The sequence below is a fragment of the Austrofundulus limnaeus genome, unplaced genomic scaffold (genome assembly GCF_001266775.1).
Source record: "Austrofundulus limnaeus strain Quisiro unplaced genomic scaffold, Austrofundulus_limnaeus-1.0 Scaffold354, whole genome shotgun sequence".
NCBI classification, from domain to species: Eukaryota; Metazoa; Chordata; class Actinopteri; order Cyprinodontiformes; family Rivulidae; genus Austrofundulus; species Austrofundulus limnaeus.
This window is the reverse complement of record NW_013952756.1, coordinates 28,789-45,399: the sequence shown is the minus strand read 5'-3', so window position 1 is coordinate 45,399 and position 16,611 is coordinate 28,789. Positions and strand designations below refer to the sequence as shown.

Here is a 16,611-nt window from a genome sequence, read left to right as displayed (position 1 = left end):
GAGCAGTAGAGTATGTGGACTGTGCACATAAACAATTTGCCAAATCCTATCTGAAAAAACAGCTTAATTTAATGTTGCTATTAACATATTTTGAGATTCTGGTACATCCAGGTGCTGCCAATCATATGCCCATTATATTTATTGCCAAGAAGCATTTTTACTACAAAGAAATAATCTGTCAAACACAAATTCCCTTTCTTTTTGCAAGTAGGGGTCTCTGCACTACATAGGGGGAGTTACATGGGTGTAGGCAAAGTTTGGCAAAACTGTAACTGGTCGAATTGACTTGCTTTGTTGGCAGTTTAAAAGCTGAAGTAATGATAAAAGTCAAATTATTGGGAACATGTAAGTATTATTTATTGACTATCTACAGAACAATGTCTCAAATAAAAACTATTGTGAACTTGTAAACAATTTATTGACTTCAAATTTTGTGTAACTAGCACCTTTCTGTCCCAAGTTAAACTAAAATTATTTATATTTAAGAATCAGTGCTACCTGGCTGTTTTGACTGAACTTACACGTCCTCCTAGCTGTGCATCTTCAAACCCCACAGAAATTAGTCAGTCCAACCAATCTCATATTTCCAAAATCCTCCCACAAAAGTTAAACGGACCAATCATGTCTTTCAATAATTCCTCCCACACACCACGAAACTAAGTGGTACTTGGTTACTGTAGAGACCCCTTTTCACTTTTGCGCTAAGTATGTAAATATGGTCAAATTGTTCTGAAGCTGATGGAACTGAAAGTGAGTGCACCATCACCCCATACTCCATAAAAACTTACTGTTGCTGCTTCCTCCACTGGTCCAAAAAACATCACATCTGTCCAATATAAGCCAGAGCATGGCAGGATGGAGTGAGATGGAGAAGCAAAATGACTTCAGTTCAAGCTGAAACCTCAATTCATGTGTTGACACCGAATGCCATGACATATATACTGACCTGGGTGGGCCTTTGTTCTGTTAAACTTTAGTAACGTAAGAACTTATGACTGATAATATTATCACTGTTTAAATAGTAGTTTTTTTAGTTTTGTATTGGTCTACAAACCATAATATGTGCTGATGGTAAGGTCTAACATTGTAATCCCATTATTTACTAAAATATTTTATAAAGTGCTATGCAACATTTAGCACCCACAAGAATAATGTAAATGCTAAAAATAACATAAATAATTTCTTAGCTTAGCTAAATAACACCTTAGCTTGTTTTAACTTTTTTCTCCAAACTTCTTTACCATGCAAGCAGAGAGCACTACATCTCTTTATCTTTGTGCTATCAGAAGAAAAATATATTTTCTAAACTATTTAAATAGAATAAGGCTTTTGTTTCTTTTTTTCATTAAACTAAGTATTTAAAGTGGTGTCAATAATTTAATAGCACTCCACATTTATTTGTTAAATTCATCACACAGGTGTCTTGTGCCAGAACCATGTTTTCAAATTGTGTGGGTCATGTTCTCTTTCTCATTTATCAATGTGACTATTTTGAGCTGTAGCTTCAAGACTGTTGGTGCCTCTTGTAATGTCCAAACTCGAATATGGTGGTGAGGGTCAATATTAAGTAGAAGAAGCAGACCTATCTGGCCTTGTTGGCTTGTAGGACTCTGCAGGTATCAGCTACATATTGGTGGGCTAAGTGGGCTGTTGCTGAGGCTAAAGCTCAAATGTGGGAGGAGTAGGTGAAGCCTTGGATAATAATTCTCAATTGGATCTCAGATAAGGTTTTGGCAAACCATCAGGCAGCACAAGAAGAGGAATCAGTGCTTTGCCAACACTGGAGTGGAAAGTGGATACTGTTGACCTTGAGCAATGATATCATTGGACAGTGGAAGGAAAGTTTCAGAACTTCTCAATCCCACCAACATGTCTTCCATGGAGGAAGCAGAGTCTGGGGACTTGGGGCTTGGTTGGTCTATAGCTGGAATAGAGGTCACAGAGGTAGTTAAAAAGCTTTGCAGTGGCAGGGCCCCAGGGCTTTGAATAATTTTACCAATTTTTGTCAAAATGGAAATTTTTTAATTCGAATTTGGAACGAAAAAGGGAAGAACACTACATTTTACATTTTTCAAACATTTATGTTATGCATTCCTAATTCTGTGAGGTTGCTCTGTCTTTTAACGTATTCTGTAAACAGTAAACACTGGCAGCTATTTCGTAATGTTACTATATACTGAATAAAAATCATCATCTCATCAAGGAAAGAAATAAAGTAGTAAGTCATCAGTTACCTAATATTCTGCAAAGAAGTGTGATGAAGTGGTGAAGGAGCGAACCCAGTTCCAGGCGAAGAGTTAAGTTTTAGAAAATAAAAGATTTATTTGACAAAATTAAATCAAAAGCTGTCGAGGCAGCAAACAAATACAAACTCAAGGAGACCACAGAACACATCAGACAGTATGGTAGGGGAACCAAACAATGAACCAGCGATGAGATGAAGAACTGAACCAGAATATACTGTATACTAACAGAAGACATGAGAAATGAGCGACAGCTGAAGAGAAGACTGATTACAAAACAAACAACAGGTGAGCATAATACAATGAGTGACCTAGAAAACAGACTGAGGAATGATGAGTGGTAATTACACTGAGAAGACACACAAGGGCGACATGAACAAAACAACAGACAAAACACATTCTCAACAAGAAGACTTTGATACATTTAGGAGAAATTTTAATGTGCATCATTTTCTTTGGTCCATTTGTTTGACTGTTTTCTTCTGCTTATGTGAGATCGGGTCGGGTGGCACCAGCCTAAGCAGAGAGACCCAGACTTCCCTCTCTCCAGTCATTTGGACCAGCTCATACAGGGGAATCCCAAGGTGTTCCCAGGTCAGCTGTAAAACATAGTCCCTCCAGCTTGTCCTGGGTCGAGAAGACACACGAGGGCGACATGAACAAAACAACAGACAAAACACATTCTCAACAGTACCTCCCCCTCAACGAATCATCTCCGACGATTCAGAGAACTACCACGGGTGGGAGGTGGGGGAACTAAAAAACACAAAGACAGGACGGAGGGCACGAGACAAAATACAACAAGGGGAACACAAACAAAGACACAGAAAATGGAAAAACAAAAAACCGACAGGAAGTCCTGGGAAAAAATAACAAAAAACAGTCACTAAGATGGCCCTATGCACATCTGAAGGGTCCAAAGAGCTCTGGGGGGCGGCCGTGGACCTGGCTGCGGCGAAGGCAAAGCTCTGGGGGCGGCTGTGGACCCGACCGCGTCAGAGGCAGAGCTCTGGGTGAGACTCAGGAGAGGCCGGCATCGGAGGAGACTCTGCAGAGGCCGGCAACGGAGGAGACTCAGCAGAGGCTGGCACCGGAGGAGACTCTGCAGAGGTCAGCAACGGAGGAGACTCTGCATAGGCCGGCAATGGAGGAGACTCTGCAGAGGCCGGCAACGGAGGAGACACTGCAGGGGCCGGCTCTGGAGGAGACTCTGCAGGGGCCAGCTCTGGAGGAGACTCTGCAGGGGCCGGCTCTGGAGGAGACTCTGCAGGGGCCGGCTCTGGAGGAGACTCTGCAGGGGCCGGCTCTGGAGGAGACTCTGCAGGGGCCAGCTCTGGAGGAGACTCTGCAGGGGCCGGCTCTGGAGGAGACTCTGCAGGACCATCAGGATGTTCGACTGCAGTTGGCAGCATGAGCCCGGCGGGGACTGCAGCTGCAGGCGCTGGCTCTTATTCTGGCTCCGTGGACCATCACAGGAGCCGTGACAGGCAGGAACAACAGCTCCACCAGAGCTGCTGCCATGCACACCGTCAGAGCCTTCAGGGTGGTCACAGACACTTCCTCCACCCTAAGACCCTCCCCACAGGAGGTGGACGCATCGACCATCAGTAGAGCGCAGGGGGCAGTTGAGGCGTTGATCGTCTGGGGAACACACGTGGAAGTGGCTGCATTGAGTCCAGCTGGAGCAGAGGTGGAGATGGACGCATTCAGCCTCGCTGGAGCACAGGTGGTTGTAGCCACCTCAACCCCCTCCTGAGGGTGAGAGGCAGTGGAGGCGTCTCGCCTCTTTGGCGCAGATATGGAGGTGAATGTGTCCCGCCTCGTCGGGAAGCAAGTAGTGCTAGATCCTCTCGGAGGAGGCATAGGAGTGAGAGGTGTCCGAGACTTCCTCGGATGTGGCACAGGTGGAGGTGGTGTCCGGGACCCTCTCGCGGGAGATGCTGGCGGGCGAGGCTGAGGCGGAACTGGGACCGGATCCATTGACTCGGCCGAGCAGTACCCGAAGTATTCGGGGAAGAATGGGTCCAGCTCAGGATCATAGTCCGGGTCGAACTCAAGTTCGCTGTCCAGGGGCTCAGAGAAGAAAACCCCGGGTGGCTCCGGAGGAACCACCGCCTTCCTCCGCCTGCCACGGTGGCTCCGAGAAGAACCAGATGGGTGAGTGGGTTTTATGGCCAGGCGAGTCCCCCTAAACTGCATCCTGACTCTCTCCTCTTCTTCCACAAGGAGAGGGGACGAAAGGACCTCGACCTCCGGACTCTGGTGCTCCCATGTCCCGGCAGGCTGAACAGGATCGGTCCAGAAACCACCCACCCGGATTTCAGCCTGCGGCTGCTTGCTCCGCCGTGGCTGCTTGCTCTGGTGAGTCCCGGTCTGTCTCTGATCTGGTCCTTTACCCCACTCACTAAGAGGAGCTAAGAGGTTCTACTTTTTAATAAACTCCAAAAAACTTAATCTCCTGGAGGGTTCGAAAGTTGGCTGGTTCATTCTGTGATGATGTGGTGGAGGAGCGAACCCAGCTCCAGGCGGAGAGTTAAGTTTTAGAAACTAAAAGATTTATTTAACAAAATTAAATCAAAAGCTGTCGAGGCAGCAAACAAATACAAACTCAAGGAGACCACGGAACACATCAGACAGTATGGTAGGGGAACCAAACAATGAACCAGCGACGAGATGAAGAACTGAACCAGAATATATACTAACAGAGAAAATGAGAAATGAGTGACAGCTGGAGAGGGGACTGGTTACAAACAAGCGACAGGTGAGCATAATACAATGAGTGACCTAGAACAGACTGAGGAATGATGAGTGGTAATTACACTGAGAAGACACACAAGGGCGACATGAACAAAACAAAAGACAAAACACATTCTCAACAAGAAGACTTTGATACATTTAGGAGATATTTTAATGTGCATCATTTTCTTTGGTCCATTTGTTTGACTGTTTTCTTCTGCTTATATGGGATCGGGTCGGGTGGCACCAGCCTAAGAAGAGAGACCCAGACTTCCCTCTCTCCAGTCACTTGGACCAGCTCATACGGGATAATCCCAAGGTGTTCCCAGGTCAGGTGTGAAACATAGTCCCTCCAGCTTGTCCTGGGTCTTCCTCTGGGTCTCCTCCAAGTAGGACATGCCCGGAACACCTCACCAGGGGGGCGTCCAGGAGGCATCCTAACCAGATACCCGAGGCACCTCAACTGGCTCCTCTTGACGTGGAGAAGCAACGGCTCTACTCTGAGTCCTTCCCGGATGACCGAGTTTCTCACACTCTCTAAGGGAGAGCCCAGAATTATGTTCTTTCGGTCACTACCCAAATCTTGTGACCTTAGATGAGGGTAGGAATGTAGACCTACCAGTAAATAGAGAGCTTTGCCTCTTGGCCCAGCTCTCGCTTCACCACAACGGATTGGTACAGCACCCATACCACTGCAGATGCAGCACCAATCCGCCTGTCGATCTCTCACTCCATTCTTCCCTCATTCATGAACAAGACCCAGAGATACTTAAACTCCTTCACTTGGGGCAGGACCTCCTCCCCGACACAGAGGAGGCACCCTACCCTTTTCTGGCTCAAGACCATGGTCTCGGATTTGGAGGCACAGATCCTCCAGTAAGAGCTGGAGATCACAATCTGTAGAAGCCAATAGGACCACATCATCCACAAAAAGCAGAGATGCAATTCTAATGTCACCAAAACAGATACCCTCAACACCTTGGCTGCACCTAGGAATTTTGTCCATAAAATTTATGAACAGAATCAATGACAAAGAACAATCTTGGTAGAGTCCAACTCTCACTGGAAATGAGTCCAACTTACTATCTGCAGTGAGGACCAAACTCTGGCATCGGTCGTACAGGGACTTAACAGCCTGTATCAAAGGGCTTAGTGCCCCATACTCCCAGAGTACCCCCCACAGGAGTCCCCGAGGGACACGGTTGTACGCCCTCTCCAAGTCCACAAAACACATGTAGACTGGTTGGGCGAACTCCCATGAACCCTCCAGGACCCTACTGAGGGTGTAGAACTGGTCTGCTACTCCACAACCAAGATGAAAACCACATTGCTTCTCCTGAATCCAAGACTTGACGATCTGATGGAACCTCCACTCCAGGACCCCTGAAAAGACCTTACCAGGGAGGCTTAGAAGTATGATCCCTCTATAGTTGAAACACACTCTGTGGTCCCCCTTTTTAAATAGGGGGACCACCACCCCGGTCTGCAAATCCAGGGGAACTGCCCCGATGTCCATGCAAAATTATAGAGTCGCATCAACCAACGCAACCCCACAACATCCAGAGCCTTAAGGAACTCCGGGCAATTATTATCCACCCCTGGTGACTTGCCACTGAGGAGCTTTTTAACCACATTGATGACCTCAGCACCAGAGATTGGAGAGTCCGACCCAATTTTCTTTGGTGTTTTATTTAAACAGAGTAAAATCAAATAGATTAACATGTTTTATTGGGTTACTGTATTTTATTTTCTTATTTTACTTGTGCTTTTGATGTTTATTGTGTTGTTTTATTGTTGTTTTGACATTTTGTTTGACTCAATTGTAAAACACTTTGATTAACATCAGTTGTTTTTAATGTGCTATAAAAAAGTTGACATAAATGTGCACCCCTACTTTAGAAATATGAAGATGCAGTTGCTCCACTTTTTTGTCAGTTTTTACTGCCATATTTTGTTTTGTCAACAAAAAATCTTTATTTTAGCTGCTAAAAAATAAATAAATATTACAATATTAACTGGCAAAATCATTGAAATAATTAAAAAATTTACACAACAGCTTTTCATGGCCAAATTCTAATTAAGGTTTACCAGTTTTTTGACCAGATCAAATTTTTTTATTAATAATGTTAAGCAGCCTAAATTTGGTATCACATAACAAAAATAGCAAAAAAAAAAAATGAGGATTGTACCTTCAAGAGTTTCCACTGAAAAGACCTAATAGAGGGATATTTCCAGGGTCCATACACTGCAGCACCCATATGGCAAATGGGAGATGAATCCAGAGTGATTAATAACAGCATTGTTAAACATGAACAGGAAAACTGTGAACATTATTATAACATAAAAGTGGACAATTTTAGTAGAATCATTCAGAAACACTACAATTACATATCACATATCGTTAAAAACACAGTATAAACATATTTTGCAAAAACAGATGGAGGAATGTTTGAACAATTACTGTTTGTGGCAAGGTTTCCTTCACTTTAAAGTGGTGCTTTTCAATGAAGTAAAGAATCTAATTCTCTTTACGCCACATGCACTAGAAGAAGGAGGCCTATCAGTAAATAGTAGCTACCCTAAATAAATATGTAGTACATTGATAAAGTACCATGTGAATTTCAGAGAAATAGTTACTTCATTCAGAGATTTGCACACACTTTCTTCAGATCTGAGGAACCAAACCAAAGTTAAGTGTGGTAGTAAAAACCCAAACCATTTTTTTTAAAGCTGGGATTATGCAACAGTTTTATAGCAGGCATTTTCGAGTAGCTTTGGTTAAGAATAAATACACCTAATCTAGTGTCAGTCTATTTGCTGTAGTGTTTACAGATGATACCACGTGTCCTGTGCTCACCAGTAGAGATAGTAGAAGAAGGACAAGACAAAGAAGAACAGCTTGCACCAGGCCTCCTTCTGGCAGAATTTGAGCGTGTCACCATTCATCACGGACGCTGGGTCGTAGAGCAGCTCCTTAGTATCCGTTGGGGAATGGAAGTACCTGCCACAGAGGGCAAAAACCACACCCCGGGTAGTTGACCCATTCCAGACTACAAGGACATGAGCACATGAGTGGGAGAGATGATGGGGTGGGGTGTGTGATGTAGACAAAATTAAAATGGAATAGAAACAATGTAAGAATGAATTTGATGAAACACAAATCACACAGGGGACTTGGATAAAACAACAGAAGGTGGGAAGCAATGTTTTCTTTCATGTCTAAACAGTAATGTTTCATGGTTCAGGAGTCAGTGTAAACTGGCAGATAAAATTCTAGATTTAACTTTTTTTTAAAGCCAGCTGTGTGACCATAGTAGGAATTTTAAATAACCCTTTCTTTTCTACGCTAACTTGAGATAAAGCTGGACTCTGCTAGTTCTCAAAATATGTTACAAGTACCACTGTTGGTATTCAGAAAATAATTTTTTACAGATTAAAATACAACCTAATTACACATTATGAATATTGTTGGAAAGCAAAAACAGTAGTTTTAGCCGAAAAGGTGAGTAAATCAAGCAAATTATACCTTGGTTTTTAATGAAAATTACTATAGGACCTGCTAGAAACAAAAGGTGCAAAATAGCAAGGGGATTATATTCAAGGCAGCTGTTGTGGGGCAGGAGAAGAGCTCAACTTCCACTGTGGCGGCTGTGGTGGAGTGGTTAGGGGAGTTGTCCTGGAACCGGAAGTTTGCCGGTTCGATACCTGGTCCAGCCATCTCAGTTGGGCAAGACACTTCACCCATCTTGCCTACTGATGGTGGACAGAGGTTCTGGTGGCACTGGTGCATGGCAGCCTCGCTTCTGTCAGTGTTCCCCAGGGTAGCTGTGGCTACAATGTACGTAGTTTGCCATCATCAGCGTGTGACTGGGTGAATGACTGTAAGTGTAAAGGGCTTTGGGATCTGGAAGGATTTGAGAGCGCTATATAAGTTCAGTAACTTTTACCATTGTATGTGGTGCTGTTCTCAGAAAAGACTGTATAAAAGCATCACATTCTAAACTGCACACAGAATTACATCTGCTTTTCATATCTTGAGGGTCATCTCTAATTTAGTCTCAGAAACTTTACTGTTTAAAGCTGGTACTCAAAGGGCAAGTCACAGGCTGGTGCATGTCAACTAAAATCCCCTTATTTTCATTGCCTACAACTTAAAATGTGAAGATTTTTGGAACACATCTTCAATAGTGGACTTTTAGTTGATCATCATGTGGACTTTATATATCAATGGTGTACATACACAAAAAAGGTTGCATGAGCTCTCTTTCACACAGAACATCTAATTAATCAAGAATGAATGAGGAGTGGGGGCACAGAGATTAGAGAAGTTTAGCCTGTGCTCAAAAGATCGCCAATTCAACTCCCTGGACTGACCAGCCCAACCCTGAGCCCCTAAACCCCTCAGCTGCTCCCTCAGCACCTCAAAAGTGACAACCATCAACTGTGTGCTCACATGTGCAATGCACCAGACTAGATTTACTGATTGATAATTTATTCAACGTTTTTAAATCAGAGGTAAATCAGATCATAAGATTCATGGAACCCATTGAAATGATATTCAATGAAGATAAAACCAGATTGTCTTTTTGGTAATTTATTGCAAAAATAGAACAATTCGGAATTAACGAGTCAACACTACAGAATACATAAACAATATGTATTAAATTTAAAGAGACATTTATAGGGATCCATGACTAGCATTAGACTTTATTTAATAAAAATAGTTTTTAAATGTAAAATAAAGACTGTAAAAATACTGTAGGTTGTTCAGTTTTTATCATTTTTAAACAAAGTGTTAAAATATATTACACGGACGGGGCCATTTTATTTATACTCAAAGCATTCTGGGTAAATGATGACATGGATAGGTCCTCTGTGCGAGTCTTATTCAGCTGGCTGTTTGTTTACAGAGTGTTATGGAATAATTATATCTTTTCTACCTTGACACTGTCCAGTAATCATATCCTGTGATAACTAGTTTCGGCTGAGTTAATCTAACAGCCTTCGACTTAAAGACTCCAGCAAATGCATGACCTCTCTTATTGATAAGGTGTTTCCGAGCTGACAGCTCTGTCATTGGTTAGATGCTTCACAGTTGGCGAACTGTGATTGGTTGTAAGCATGTCACAGGATGTTACATTATCGGCTGTTCTGCACTGACGCACCAGCCACAACTTGACAGACTTCTCTGACTGACTTCTGCTCTCTTGCTCAAATTAAATCATTTGACGGCCATACACGCAGACTTTCTGTGCATTTATTCCAACGTGTTTTTGCATTCTTGGTAAATTGTGCCACCACAGAGAACAGGATTTTCCTCTCTCAACCAGTACAGTAAAGCTCTAATGTTGGCCGCCCAGTAGTAATATAAAAAGTTGGGGAGTGACAAGCCACTAAGACCATGGGGTAACTGTAACATCTTACTGGCTATCCGTGGATGCTTTTTATTCCAAATAAAGGACGACAATTCACTATTTAAATATGTAAAGAAAGTCCTGGTGAGGAACACTGGCAAGTTCTGAAATAGATAATTTGGGCAATTTTGTCATTTTGATCATGTTTATTCTACCCCCCAAGGGATAGAGGCAGGAATGCCCATGTAGCGATGTCCTTCTTAAGGTTCACCAGGAGAGGCAGAAAGTTTGTTGTATAAAGATCTTTGTGACTGTGAGTAATCCAAATACCAAGGTATTTAAATTTGGCAGAGCTAATTTTGAAAGGAACTGGATCCATATACTGCTCTTCTATTGGGGTCACAGGCATCAATTCACTTTTTTGAAGGTTAACCTTGTAACCAGATACAGTATGTTTCCAAACTTTTGACGTAAAACTAACTCAGGAATACTAGACAAGGGATCTGAGATATAAAGAAGAGTATCATCAGCGTATAAGTAAACTTTAAGTTCAGTGCCAAACCGATTGATAGCTTTAATCTTAGGGTTGTTCCGTAAAGCCACTGCGAGTGGYTCAATCGTGATTGCGAATAAGAGTGGCGAGAGTGGGCACCCCTGCCTCGTGTCACGTTCCAATTCAAAATAGCTGGATAGATTACTGTTAGTACATACTGCTGCTATTGGCAAGGTATATATCAGCTTCACCCATGAAACAAATTTAGGACCGAAGTTAAACATCTCCAAGGTCTTAAAAAGATAGTTCCACTCCACCCGGTCAAAAGCTTTCTCGGCGTCCAGTGAGATTAAAATTTCATTGCAATTGTGACCGGGCAGAGCAGAAGTATACAGCACATTAAACAACCGCCTGATATTAAAGATGGATTGACAATTCTTAATAAAACCGGTCTGGTCAGGTGAAACAATTTTGGGGATAATCTGTACAACTCATTTTGCCAACATCTTTGTAAGAATTTTTACATCAGTATTTAAAAGTGATATTGGGCGATATGAACTGCAGCTCAAGGGGTCTTTATCCTTCTTTAAAATCAAGGAAATTACTACTTGACACATAGACAGTGGCAATAATTGTGTAGCCAAGGATTCCTCAAAAACTGATAAAAACAGGGGAGAAAGTAGATACGAAAATTTGTTAAAAAATTCTGCCGGGAAACCACCTGGTGCTGGAGATTTTCTATTTTGCATGTTTTTAATTGCAGAGTTTATCTCAGATGAAGAGAAATCTCTTTCCAACTCGTTAGATAGGTCAAAACTTAGTGAAGGGATTTTAATATCTTTAAAAAATCATCCAATTCAGTAGGGTTAGGTGAGGCTTCGGAGGTATACAGAGATTGGTAAAATTTGCTCAAACACAGATTAATTCCTGCATTCACACAACATTTGACACCATGCTTATCATTTATTGCTGAGATATCCTGTTTAGCTGAGCGCTGCCATAGCTGCCGTGCAAGAAGGCATCCAGCCCTCTCACCATGCTCATAGTAGCCATTCCTAGATTTGGATATTAAATATTCGGCCTGTTGGGTAGATAAGATGTTAAACTCTGTTTGGAGTAATGTACGTTTCTTAAGTGAGTCTTGTGTAAAAGCATGGCAGCATTCCCTGTCTAATTGTAAAATCTGATCTGTTAGCGATTTTAGCCGTTCGATATTTTTCTTCTTTTTATTTGCACAGTAAGAGATTATTTGACCTCTCAGGTAAGCCTTTAATGACTCCCAAACAGTGCTAAGTTGCATCCCAGGGGTCCGATTAACGTCAATAAAAAACTTAATTTCAGAAGCAAGCATATCAACTAAGTCTTCGTCAGATAAAAGTATCGGATTAAGTCGCCAAGGACGATAGACCGATTGCATAACAGGAATGTTCAGTTTCATTATGAGCGGACTATGATCAGAAATGACTATCGCTCCATAATCACATTCACTCACTAAAGGTAAAATCCGTTTATCAAGGAGAAAATAGTCAATCCGTGAAAAGCTCTTATGAACAGGGGAAAAGAACGAAAACCGTCTCAGGGTCAGATTACGAAAACACCACACGTCAACCACTCCATAGGTGTTAAGAAATTAATTAATTGACTGGGCCGATTTAGAAAGAGAGATTCTCCCCACTGTCCTACGATCGAGGGATGATAGCACACAGTTCACATCTCCCCCAATTCTGAGATTATGTGTTGAAATATTAGGTAAATTTGAAAAAAGCATACTAAAAATGTTTGATCATCCCAATTTGGAGCATATACAGAGACTAAAATGACAGGAAGTGCATATAGTTTTCCCACTACAATAACATGACATCCAGCAGCGTCCGTTTTAACACTGGATGCCGTAAATTRCACCTGTTTACTAACTAAGATGGCCACCCCTCTCGATTTAGATTGGAAATTAGACTGAAACACCTGACCAGACCAGCGCCTGCTTAGATTTGCACTGTCTGCCTCACGCAAATGGGTCTCCTTCAAAAAAGTAATGTTAGCATCAAGTTGTCTTAAATGTGTCATAACTTTCCTAAATTTCACTGGACCATTGAGGGATTTCACATTCCAACTCACACAGTTAACTGGGTGACTGTTGATGAACCTGTTAATATTAGAACTGCTCATGTATGAAAGGACCGGAGTTTGCCCGCTGCAGCTGACATTCTCGGATGACCACTGGGCAAGAAAGAAGAAGGCATTTTGGTGTTTTTTCAGCTTCTGAGAAAGCTGGCCTGTTTTAAGTTTTTTTTTCCTCTGCCGATCGTGTCCGGGTTGGGATCTGTCCTCGCTTCGGCCGCTGTGGGTGACTTTTGGGACTGGAGCTGAAAAGAACCTGTCTGTGACAGAAACACTGTGAGCTAATATTTTCATTAGCGCCTTATGCAAAATGCTACGGCTATTTTCAGCCCACCACACACTGAAATTCTAATTGTTAGATGCTCGTATGGTCGCTTCTGTGGTTGTTGATTTTAGCTAAGGTAGACTTGGGAGCAGTTTTATTCCTAATCTAGTCAAAACAGGGAGCTTAGTTTTCTGTTTTGAGGTAGCCAAGAGGACATTGTTTGTTTTGGTGAGTGTAGGCAGTTTAGACATGATTAAACTGCTGAGGGAAAATGCGGACGGGCCGAGGGACAGAAAATCCAAAATGGGTCCGCCCTCCCATGAAGAGATGAGTAAAACACCGACACATGTTCATACATTCTTGGGGGGAAAAAAGAAAAGAAAAAGAGGAGAATTTGTCTATAGTTTTGAGCCACATCAAATTCTTTAATTTTTATTGTCTGTTTGTGAAAAAAAGCCTTTTGTTCTCTGTGGCAACATTTTCTGTCATTTTAGGCCTCACATGTGGAAAAGCCTTTAGTTTTGAATTTTGGCTTTTAATTTACAGTATGTTTAGGACGAGGGCCCTGAGTTCTTGGCTGCTTATATTTATTTTTTATTTTTATTTTTCTTTATTTTGGTTTGATTGGTTTATTTACATTATTTGACAAAGGCTATATTAGTTTGTTTTTGATTACTATTATTCACTGCACAAAGTGCTAACTCTGTTTGTCTGTCTATCTTTTCCTCTAGTAACTAATGTTCGCTTTAAGGGTGAAGCTGATTATTTCTTAATTTTAGTTTATTTTTTTTATTTTTCTCTTGGATTATGTTTTTGACAGGCATTATTTTGACCTCTGGGTGTTATTGCATAATTAATGTTTTGCCTATGTGAGGCGTGTCTACACAGTTTGGTGTTTGAAACCTTATCTTTTCATGTTTTCAATAGGTTATTATGGTCTTCAACTGTGTAGACTATCTGTCTTATTGAGCTTGGAAAATTGATCTTAATATTTTAGAGGAATACGAACTTCTGATTACTTATTGATTGGGTTTGGTTAACTTTTGCATAATGCTTGCCAATTATTATGGCCATGAGGGAGTTTGTGTTATTTTTGTTTAGTTGGTCCCCTGCATTTTAAAGAGCCCAGTCACTTATATAAAAAATTAAATATAATAAAAAGTCCTCAGCAGGAAAAAAAACATGGTTAAACGTGATGATAAGGAAGTACTGTTTGCATATTTTTTAAATCTAAAACTAAACACGATGACTGTGAGTCTGCAGAAACACCACCGCGTATGCAGTCTCACAGGCCTTTCATTTAAATACACATTGTGGGGTATTTCATATCTGACCTTGTTTCCCCCATGTTTTTTGAAAAACATTCTAAAACAAACTCTGGAAAAGTGGGTGGACCTCCACCGTTGCTTTGCACGCGTTTCGTACACCTGTCATGTCTCCTCAAACATTTCAAATTGTCACATCTTTCGTCGCTGCTCAGCTTTCACCTCAGCCATTTCAGGTTTTTTATCTCACGACAAGACCATACCTGAGTGGCTCAGTGGGAGCTGTCCAGAACCCTGCGATCTGGCCCACTCATACTCGCTGGATCTCAACTGAGGCACAGTTTCAGGGTGTGGGGGCTCAGCTCGTGGGTGTTTTGGAGGAGGGGGTGCATGTGTGTGCATGTGTGGGGGGTGATGATGACATCGGTTCCTCCTAGGTTTTTTTTCTACCAGAAATGTAAAGCTGAGGCTGCAAATTTGTTGGTCTTACAGAGACGTGCAGCAGGGCTAATAAAGTTACTTGCATAAATACATAATAGATAAAACTAAAAACCTGTTTCACAGGCAGTTCCTGGGTAATACATTTGAATGTATTACATTGCTAAATGAATGGTGAATGAACTTTTGCTATAAAGCAGCAGAGACTATTGCAATCTGTGTGCTTACAGAATATGACACCTGGTGTACCCCTAGCCTTTGTTCAAAGAATAAGGGCATTTTTGTTTATATATGAGGATGAGATGGAGAACTGATGTGATTTTGAGTAATATTATTTTAAACTACAATTGTATAATTTATTCATCATCATTTTCACGCACGAACTGTCTGTCTGAAATAAGTGTTTTTGACTTTTTTTCTAAATTTTGTTTTTCTCTCTGGGTGTGTGCGCGTGTGTTTTTAGATGTAACTCGTTTGTGTTGGGACATTTGGCCTCATGCAAGAACCGTTCGTACGCACAGATTTGTTCTTAAATTGTGCGTACGAGTGATTTAGGAGNGGGAAAGGGAGGTCTGGGCCTCCCTTCTGAAGCTGCTGCCCCCGCGACCCGACCCCGGATAGGCGGAAGAAAATGGATGGATGGATGGATGATTTGTTGGTATCTCGTAAGTTAAGGTCTTATTCATTTTACTGTCTAGATTTTGATCCACGTCATTTCGCCCCTTATAGCTGCGGTAATCCCGATTACTCCAAACAAGAATCTGGACATCCATTTCAACGTGCAGTGTTTGGGAAACGCAACAGAATTAGGCTTTAAAGCTATCCATGAGCAGCTAGCCGCTACATCTTTGATGGCTTTTCAGAACAGGATTGCGCTGGATATGTTGTTGGCTGAAAGAGGAGGTGTTTGCTCCCTTTTTGGAGAGCAGTGTTGCACCTTCATACCCAACAACACCGCTCCTGACCGAAGCTTGACCAGGGCCTTGGATGGTCTGAGGACCCTGAACAAAAAGATGAAAGAGCATTTCAGGCGTTGACACCACTATGTGGGACTCATGGATGAGCATGTTTGGGTAAATATAGAACACTGATTTCATCAATTATGATCTCAGTGGCTGTGTATGCAGCATTCCTCACCTTGTGTGGATGTTGTTTTGTCCCTTGCATTYGTGGTTTGGTTAATCGGGTMATTACCGCAGCTATTCAACCAGTCCAAGATCAAGTTTATGCACTCCTCCCCATGACAGATGAACCACAGGCAGACACAGACACAGACACAGACACGGCATCTGATCCTCAGTGGTAAAGTAACTCCTTTCGTTTATCTTTAGGGACCTGACTTTCTTTAAGGTCCTGTTGTAYGTTTTATTTAGGCTCACTAGTATTATTTAGAGTCGCATCTATTCACTCATTTCATCATTTTCATATAATTCTAGGAGAACGTTGTTTTGTTTGARGTGTTAYTWWTTTYACACCTTTTTGTTGTTTGTTTTTACCTTCTTTATTTGTAACAASAGGAGGGATATGAAAAGGTTTTTATATGGTTTTTAATATGTTCCAAATAAAGTGTCCTGTACGTGACTACTGTTTTCAAGTCAATGGCGGCTAGAGAGGAACTTAGTGTGCAAGCAGAACTAGAAAAACAAGTTTAGACAGACTGTCTAACCTTAAAGAGTTCCAGCATGCCCAAGGTCCCAGC

The 16,611-nt window shown here is 41.9% G+C and overlaps 1 protein-coding gene across 4 annotated transcripts in view; it reads right to left on the bottom strand.

The window, feature by feature from the left end:
• Window positions 1-16,611, bottom strand: part of cnih3 (cornichon family AMPA receptor auxiliary protein 3) — a 47,995-nt gene that overhangs the window by 4,866 nt on the left and 26,518 nt on the right. The window contains exons 5-7 of one of the 4 annotated variants that reach the window (XR_001311456.1): window positions 7,837-7,983; window positions 7,169-7,224; window positions 789-826 (exon numbers count right to left, since the gene is read on the bottom strand). Coding sequence is in view for 3 of the 4 variants with exons in the window: in XM_014023033.1 (XP_013878487.1) it covers window positions 7,194-7,224; window positions 7,837-7,983 (178 nt within the window). In the remaining variant the exon portion in view is untranslated. Of the gene's footprint in view, window positions 1-788; window positions 827-1,315; window positions 2,871-7,168; window positions 7,225-7,836; window positions 7,984-16,611 lie in introns of those variants that run through there. The other 3 variants (XM_014023034.1, XM_014023033.1, XM_014023035.1) reach the window with 3 other exon arrangements.